The sequence below is a fragment of the Coregonus clupeaformis genome, chromosome 21 (assembly GCF_020615455.1).
Source record: "Coregonus clupeaformis isolate EN_2021a chromosome 21, ASM2061545v1, whole genome shotgun sequence".
In the NCBI taxonomy this organism is placed as follows: Eukaryota; Metazoa; Chordata; class Actinopteri; order Salmoniformes; family Salmonidae; genus Coregonus; species Coregonus clupeaformis.
The window spans coordinates 55156835-55165893 of NC_059212.1; the positions used below are offsets into that span (position 1 = coordinate 55156835).

The following is a 9059-nucleotide window of genomic DNA, read 5'->3' on the forward strand; positions in this document are numbered from 1 at the left end:
CAAAGGATCAGAGACGATGCATCCCAAATGGCAACCTATTTTCTTTTTATGCACAACAACAGTGAAAATGTACGCTGATCCGTTAAATATGTATGCCAAATCTTTTATCAGCTTTATTTGAATTCTCCCTTTAGCCTGTTCTTTGATGGAGCAATTTGATTAATGTGTCTGTATTTCAAATGTGGCTATTTCTTTTACTGCTTTACTGGGAATTAACAGTAACAAGAGAGTACTCTTTAGACAGGGTGCTGTTGTGACATTACAAACATCCCCATCCCATGCACAACAAACCATTAACTACACTGTATCCATTTAATGACTGAAGAGTCCTCACTCACCGCTGTCTGTCTTTCTGTCTGTCCTATCTGTCTGCCAGCGTCATGTACCCCAGACCACCACCACCACCACCACAACAACAGGGGGGAACAGGAAGTTCAAGTGTACTGAGTGTTCCAAGGCTTTTAAATATAAGCACCACCTGAAGGAGCACCTTCGCATCCACAGCGGTGAGTAAAAATTAGCATCACCCCGGTCGCCATTGGCAACACACACACTTCGTCATCATGACTCATACCCACTGGGCACAGACGTCATTTCAATGTAATTTCATTGAAAATGGCGTGGAAACAACATTGATTCAACCAGTGTGTGCCCAGTGGGTAGTGTTTGCATCCAAAATGGCACCCTATTCCTGACCGGAGCCCTGTAGAGGGCTATTTGGGAGGCAGACACTGTGACTCACCTATATTCACGCTGGTGGTCCAGATGTACCGAACTCACCCTTTTCTCCTTTCATATGTTTAGATTATGCAGCTCTGTCATTTCAAACTCTTGATTATAATCAGTGTTGAATCTGTGCTCCTGGCCAATGTGTCATCATTCTGTTGCTATTGGCTTCAGGGGAGATTATTACCTCAGCCTGTTTGTTAACGATAGGTTCACCTGAGTCCCAAATAGCACCATATTCCGACAGGGCTCTGGTCAAAAGTAGTGCACTATATAGGTAATAGGGTGCCATTTGGGACACAACCTCAGCTGTTCAGCTGTTTCCTTATTTGATTACAAAAAAATATATATCTCTTTCTTCGCAGGAGAGAAGCCATACGAGTGCCCCAACTGTAAGAAGCGTTTTTCCCACTCAGGGTCCTACAGCTCCCACATCAGCAGTAAGAAATGTGTTGGCATGGTGCCTGTCAACGGCACCCCCCGCCCAGTCATCAAGGTCTCCAACCAGACCCCCAGCCAGACCCAGCCCTCTGGCCCCACCGCGGCCCCCGTCCGAGTGCTCCTCCGGGGGGAGAAGACAGACGGCAAGCCCCTGCAGGAGCAGCTCCCCCACAACCAGATAAAATCTGAGCCAGTGGACTATGAGTGCAAGCCGGTGGCGGTGGCTCCTAACGGGGCGGCGGGGACTAACGGGACGGTGTTTAACGGCGGCGTGGTGCTACCCCAGGGCATGGCGTTGCCTCAGGGCATGGTCCAGGCGGTGGTACTGCCCACCATGGGTCTAATGTCTCCAATCAGTATTAACCTCAGCGACCTGCAGAACGTGCTCAAGGTTTGATTTGATTTATAATTGTTTTAATAACCCATATATTTGATCATTTATGGATACAATGCATTTTAAAGGATTTCTTTACTCAAAAAGTTCACTGTTGATATGGTCCTAAACGTTGCATGTCAGCAGTAAAGTTTTAAAGTGTGATGATGCAAAATGAGGATAACAACTTAGTTCCATGGTGGTCCTCTTATATCCAAGGTGGCCATGGATGGGAATGTGCTGCGTCAGGTGCTGGGGACGGCCAACGGGCTGGTGACCTCCAAGCAGGGGTTTGTGACACAGGCTGGGCAGCAGGTCATCTCAGCCATCAGCCTGCCTGGCTTCGTCGACCAGGACGGAACCACCAAGATCATCATTAACTACAGCCTGGAGCCAAGCCCAGCCCAACAGCCCACCGCCCCTCAGCTCCTCAAGAAGGAGGCTCCCCCTCCCACCACCAACACCGCCAGTACCACAAACACACAGCCAGCCTCCAAAGTAACAGAGAAACTCCCCCAGGACCTAAGCATCGACAAGACCGAGCCGACCGACTCGGAGTGCGAGTCTGAGAAGGAGAAGGAGAAAGAGATGGAGACGGAGGAGACAGAGACTGAAGCAGAGCAGACTGAAGCTGAGACACCAAAAGCCCAGACAGGCAAGACAGGGTGTCTGCTGTGTGACAACTGTCCTGGTGATTTGGATGCACTGCACATGCTCCAGCATTGTAAACCTGCCAATGGGGAGGGAGGTGACGACGGCCCCCTCGACCCCTCCATCGCCGCCCTCCTGGCCGAGGCAGGGATAACACCAGGCCAGCACCCTCTAAAGAACCTACTCTCCCTCCTCAAGGCCTACTTCGCCTTAAACGCAGAGCCCACCGAGGAAGAGCTGGCCAAGATCTCTGACAAAATCAGCCTGCCCGTGGACGTGGTCAAGAAGTGGTTTGAGAAAATGCGGTCTGGTCAGATCACGGTCGGACCCCCTGGTTCCTCTCCAGATGACTCTGGACTTTCAGATCCCAGCACAGAGACCCAGGTTGCCCAAGAGAAGAGTGGGACAGAGATAGAGGAGCAGCCTGCCTCAGCCCAAACACAGGAGATATCATCTTCCCAACCTCCCAGCAGTTCCCCTGCCTCGACCTCCTTGTCCCCCTCGGTCTCAGCCTCGGCCCCCTCACCACTAAACCTCTCCTCCAGCGGCCCGGTCATCGTGAAGACTGAGGACGACTCGGAGCGCGAGGCTCAAGATCTTCCCCTGGACCTGTCCCTTCCCAAACAGCCCCAGTCACAGCCCCAGGTCCCCCATGTCCCCCAGGAGCAGCCCCTCAACCTCACCTGCCTGAAGGAGACACTCCAGCCCCAAGCGCAGCTCCCAGGCTTCCAGGGAACCACCAACACCATCTACGTCACCTCCTCCCCCCAAACTGCCATTTCCAGCCCAGTGAACATCATGAGCACCCAGCTAGTAGCCATCACCAACCAGGGCACCGGCACCACCAAACGGACTATCCTCATCCCCCAGCTCACCTATACATACACTACTACAGCAGCAGGCAGTGGCGCCGCCGGGGCCCAGAAGACCGTCATACTCAACGGCTGCCAGGTTGGTTTGTGACAGAGCTATTCAGAATATATGATTGATTATGTGCAAGAAGACAATGTTAAGAGATAGGTAGTGTGGAAAGAATGCACTGTTAGTTTCCCCTAGTTTCCTGCTTCAGCTTTACTGACTAACCTGACTAACCCAGCCCTCAGGAGCCAGCCTGTATCTCAAATAGTACCCTATTCCATAGGTCTCTAGTCAAAAGTAGTACAGTATGTAGGGAAAAGCATGGCATTTGGGACGCATCCTTACTCTGCCTGTGGAGAAAAGAAAGCCGTCCTGGCTCAATGGTTCGGGCTCCCTCTAGTCTTCCCTGTTATCTAATACTACATTAGAGCTGCCGCAGCCTGGAGTTGAGTTGGATTCCTCCTGGAAGACTCCGGGGACCGTGTGTGTGTGTGTGTGTGTGTGTGTGTGTGTGTGTGTGTGTGTGTGTGTGTGTGTGTGTGTGTGTGTGTGTGTGTGTGTGTGTGTGTGTGTGTGTGTGTGTGTGTGTGTGTGTGTGTGTGTGTGTGTGTGTGTAAGCAGAATGAATCCTCCAACGTATGTTAATACGTGTGAGCAGCTCAGAGCACAGCGTCTGTCTGAAAGCCCACGTGGGTGTCAGTGTCTGACAGGTGTGGCAGAGAGAGCTCTCTAAGTTACTCCTGGTGTGGCAGAGAGAGCTCTCTAAGTTACTCCTGGTGTGGCAGAGAGAGCTCTCTAAGTTACTCCTGGTGTGGCAGAGAGAGCTCTCTAAGTTACTCCTGGTGTGGCAGAGAGAGCTCTCTAAGTTACTCCTGGTGTGGCAGAGAGAGCTCTCTAAGTTACTCCTGGTGTGGCAGAGAGAGCTCTCTAAGTTACTCCTGGTGTGGCAGAGAGAGCTCTCTAAGTTACTCCTGGTGTGGCAGAGAGAGCTCTCTAAGTTACTCCTGGTGTGGCAGAGAGAGCTCTCTAAGTTACTCCAGGTGTGGCAGAGAGAGCTCTCTAAGTTACTCCTGGTGTGGCAGAGAGAGCTCTCTAAGTTACTCCTGCTGGGCTTTTTACAACTGATCTCTCCTCACATAAAAACGTTTGACAGTGGAAACACTGTGTTTAAATTAAATAAATTAGGATTATTAGGGGTAACCTATTGTTTTTGATGGAATTCTTCTCCCTAATAACATTATTATTATTATGATTTAAAAAATCTGTATTTTGCTTGGACAGGAGGAGAAGTCTGCCACCAGCTCAGAGGAGCAGAACAACTCGGACTCTTCCCCTCCGCAGAAGAAGATGCGTCGGCTAGAGAGCGGGATGTACGCCTGTGACCTGTGTGACAAGATCTTCCAGAAGAGCAGCTCCCTGCTCAGGCATAAATACGAACACACAGGTAAACAATATGGCCACTGGCTGCGGATCCATTGGGTCAGGGGCCGTATCTATCAAGCGTCTCAGAAGCCTTGTGTAGACCTGGCGCTAACATGTGTCCTTTGTCCTGATATTGTGCACATTCTGATCGAGCCCACATTTTCAGAAATGTGTCTACATGTGATATTAAAATATGTCTGTTATCCGTCCACTGTATCCGCATTGTGACCAGATTTCCTGGTCCCTTCCTGTATGCAAATTATTTGACAGCTATTCTTTCAAAATAATATTTATTTATTTTAAGACACATATAGATGCCATAAGTCAATGGTGCCACCTGTCAATGATTTAGAAGGTGGGATAATGAGGATTTAAATGGTTTCATTGTCCAGATTCGTCAACACTTGTAAGATATCCAGACACGCTGCGTGCCTGACTACCTCCAGATGTGGGCAGGAAGATCTGATCACAATTAGACCACAATGCATCTTTTAACCGTCTACACCTGTCTGAAAATGTGGGCACAAACAGAATGTACACAAGATCAGGACAAAGGATGCATGTATAACCAGGTATAAACGGGGCTATAGTTGTAGTGCTGATTTAGGATCATTTTTGTCTTTTAGATCACAATAAATAAGATTACGCGGACAGGGAGGACATGATCCTAGATCAGCACTCCTACTCTGAGATGTTTGATACATACGGCCCCTGGTGTGGTGGAATTATTTTTGTATTCCTTTTTAATGAGAGCTGCCTGCCTTATACCACTCCTTCTCATCTGCACTATGAGACATTACTTCACTTGCATGATATGAATGGGGATAACATTGACAGGCATTTAAAAGACCCAAGGGCTCTATTCAATCCGAATCGTGGAAGTTAAGTGTTACAGCGTGATTGAAATTTGAAAGCAATCTTCCCGCGTTAGCGGAGACTGCATTCACGGTAAACCAGGGGCAGGCAACTAAATTCAGCCTCGGGACGATTTTTGTCGGAGTGGATGGTCGGAGGGCCAGAACATAATTATAGTAATTTGCACACTGCAAATTGACCACAACTAAGCCCAAAAAGAGATTGTATTTGAAAATAACAATCATTAAATACCTTGATTACATTGAGACACAATCACATCTTTTTTTTTAATTTTCTTGTGAATACTTGGTGAACAGATTTCCTAAATTAAACAATTTTTTTGCTGAATTCCTGGTGATTTTTGTCTTTTTTTAAACCCAAAAGTAGATTATAATTTTTTGTTGCTAAAAATGTTTAGGGCCCAAACAAAACTTGTGTGCCAGTTTTGGGCCGCGGGCCGTCTGTCGCCGACCCCTGCGTAAATGCTGAATATGTCGGCTCAATCGGAAATGACCTTCAGCTTTGAATAGAACCCTATGGTTTTTACCTGCCTACTGCTTTCGTTATAGAGAACCCAGGTTGCTTCTTCCCTGAATCTGGTATAACAGCCTAATATCGTCCTCTTAAACAGCCAAGCTAACATCCTCTTAAACCACCTAATGTCCCCTTAAACCACCTAATGTCCTCTTAAACTGTGGTCCTCTGTAGCTCAGCTGGTAGAGCACGGCGCTTGTAACGCCAAGGTAGTGGGTTCGATCCCCGGGACCACCCATACACAAAAAATGTATGCACGCATGACTGTAAGTCGCTTTGGATAAAAGCGTCTGCTAAATGGCATATTATTATTATTATTATTAAACCACCTAATGTCCTCTTAAACCACCTAATGTCCTCTTAAACCACCTATTGTCCCCTTAAACCACCTAATGTCCTCTTAAACCGCCTAATGTCCTCTTAAACCACCTAATGTCCTCTTAAACCACCTAATGTCCTCTTAAACCGCCTAATGTCCTCTTAAACCGCCTAATGTCCTCTTAAACCACCTAATGTCCTCTTAAACCACCTAATGTCCTCTTAAACCACCTAATGTCCTCTTAAACCACCTAATGTCCTCTTAAACCGCCTAATGTCCTCTTAAACCGCCTAATGTCCTCTTGAACCACCTAATGTCCTCTTAAACCGCCTAATGTCCTCTTGAACCACCTAATGTCCTCTTAAACCGCCTAATGTCCTCTTAAACCACCTAATGTCCCCTTAAACCACCTAATGTCTTCTTAAACCACCTAATATCCTCTTGAACCACCTAATGTCTTCTTAAACCACCTAATGTCCTCTTAAACACACATGAATTATTGCTTATGAGATGCGTGTGTGGCCACTGGCTCAACCCCCTTTGATTCGATTTGGCGTTAATGGCTCTGGTGTGTGTCCCAAATGACAACCTATTCCCTATATACTGCACTTCTTTTGACCAGAGACCTATAGGAAATAGGGTGCAATTTGGGACGCACCCCTGGCCTGGCTCAGGACAAGCAGGCAGAGTCAAAATGATTTTTGAAAGGGGCTAGAGGGTTGTTTAACGGCCCGTTGGATGGGCCCAGTTGACCTTCGTCCCAAATGGCACCCTATTCCCTTTATAGTGTACTACTTTTGATGAGGGCCCATAGGGCACAGGTCAAAAGTAGTGCACTATATAGGGAATATGGTGCCTTTTGGAACACAACCCTCATCTCTTCTTCCTGGGTTCAATGAGAACCAGGTCCAGAATAACATATCAGCATCAGGCAGCTAGTTTGATCTCCATCTCCACATATTTTCCTATTGCAACAGACCTGCTAGAATCCTTTTAGGGGGATTTTCTTGAGTGTTTTACATAATTGTGAGAGTTTTTGTTATGCTATTGTTTCCACAACAAGTGCCGTTGGTTTCACAGTTAGTAAGTCTGCAGGCAGGTCAGTGATTGTAGAAAGTGACACCAGGCAGGCTGCCTGGGTCCAGAACTAATGTGATGGTAAAAGCAGTTCACACACACACACACACACTCACACACACACACACACACACACACACACACACACACACACACACTGCAAATCAAGAGTAATGGGTTTCGGATTGATTTCTGTTGTAATGGCTGGTTGAGTTTGAAATAGTTTGAAACACTGAACCCTCCTGTGTTTCTGTTTTCAGGAAAACGGCCACATGAGTGCGGCATCTGCGACAAAGCCTTCAAACACAAGCACCACTTGATAGAACACACGAGACTGCACTCCGGAGAGAAGCCCTACCGCTGTGACAAGTGTGGCAAGTGTTTCTCCCACTCGGGCTCCTACAGCCAGCACATGAACCACCGATACTCCTACTGCAAGAAGGAGCCCCAGGGAGGGCGGCAGGGGGGACGTCAGCTCGGCATGAGCCCTGAAATGAGCCCCCAAACAGAGGAGCAGCAGTCAGACAGCCGTCCCACCTCCCCACCTTCCCAACTGGACTCAGACGAGAGGGAGAGTGAGGAAGAGCTGGAGGAAGAGGAGGAGGAAGAGGAGGAGGAGGGCATGGCGGCCATGAGCATGGACGACATACGGGTGGTGCAAGTCGGTGAGGATGACGAGGAGAGTGAGATCTACGAGGTGGAGGAGTTTAGGGAGGAGAGGAAAGAGGAGGAGGAAGAGGAGGAGGAAGGGAGCAGAGAGAAAGAGGAGGAGGAGGAAGGGAGCAGAGAGGAAGAGGAGGAGGAAGGGAGCAGAGAGAAAGAGGAGGAGGAGGAAGGGAGCAGAGAGGAAGAGGAGGAGGAGGAGGAGGAGGAAGAAGAGGAGGGGGTACAGCAGAAGCAGGTATGTGAAGAAGAGCAGGATGAGGAAGGGAGGAGAGAGGAGGAGGAGGTTTGTAAAGAGGAGTCTCTACAGCAGGAGGATGTGTGTGAGGAAGAGGAGGTGATGGAGGTACAGGTGATGGGAGGTGTAGAGGAGGAAGAGGAGGAGGAAGGAGTGGCAGAGAAGGAAACCATAGTAACAGAGGAAGCTATGGAAACGGAGGACAAAGAACCGCATGTGGACAAGGAGGACATCCCGACGGAGGGGTTGGAAAACGGACAGAAAGAAACAGAGGAAGACAAGATGAACGGTGAATGAAGAAAATACATTCTCTGATGAAAATGGAAATCCTAGGTGTCAAATAGCAGGACAGGAAAATCTTGTCTTGTCGTCAAAAGAAGAAATAAAACAAAGATGGCTGCCATGTTGATGCTGCGTGTCGCTCCACTACTGTGTTGAAACCTAGGTGTGCCTGAGCTAGACATAAAAGAAGTGACTTTTTCTTGTGAAAAAATAAATCAGTGTTACTTAGACCTTGTTTATAGACGTATAAAATGAAGAAAAAAACAGCCCAACGACTTGTAAAAGTTAGTCCTGACCTTTCAATTATTTTGTTACTGAGAGTGAGACATCTGATCCCAGGTCATTTCTGTTTGTCAGTGTTATTTTGACTAATTTTACCACTCTTGTTTTAATCTCTTAACCTGTACAGTTGAAGAAACATTTCTATACCTTTTTATTGCCAATGATGATGTTTGCTAAAATCAGTATTTTATTGAGTTGTAAAGTAAAAAAAAAAAAAAAAAAAAAAAAATGCACTACAGTAATCCTGGTTTACATGTGTAACCTATGGATACGACATGCCTCATGATGTGTTGTCCACCCTTCAGTATTATTATGTTCACACTAGCTGTACATACTCT

The 9059-nt window shown here is 47.5% G+C and overlaps 1 protein-coding gene across 1 annotated transcript in view; it reads left to right on the forward strand.

Annotated features, from left to right (window-relative positions):
• LOC121534465 (zinc finger E-box-binding homeobox 1) overlaps positions 1 to 8852 on the forward strand; it is a 93258-nt gene extending 84406 nt beyond the window's left edge. The window contains exons 5-10 of the mRNA XM_041841058.1: positions 377 to 506; positions 1092 to 1558; positions 1760 to 3142; positions 4331 to 4493; positions 7517 to 8000; positions 8849 to 8852. Coding sequence (XP_041696992.1) covers positions 377 to 506; positions 1092 to 1558; positions 1760 to 3142; positions 4331 to 4493; positions 7517 to 8000; positions 8849 to 8852 — 2631 coding nt within the window. The remainder of the gene's footprint in view (positions 1 to 376; positions 507 to 1091; positions 1559 to 1759; positions 3143 to 4330; positions 4494 to 7516; positions 8001 to 8848) is intronic.
• Positions 8853 to 9059: the final 207 nt, after the last annotated feature.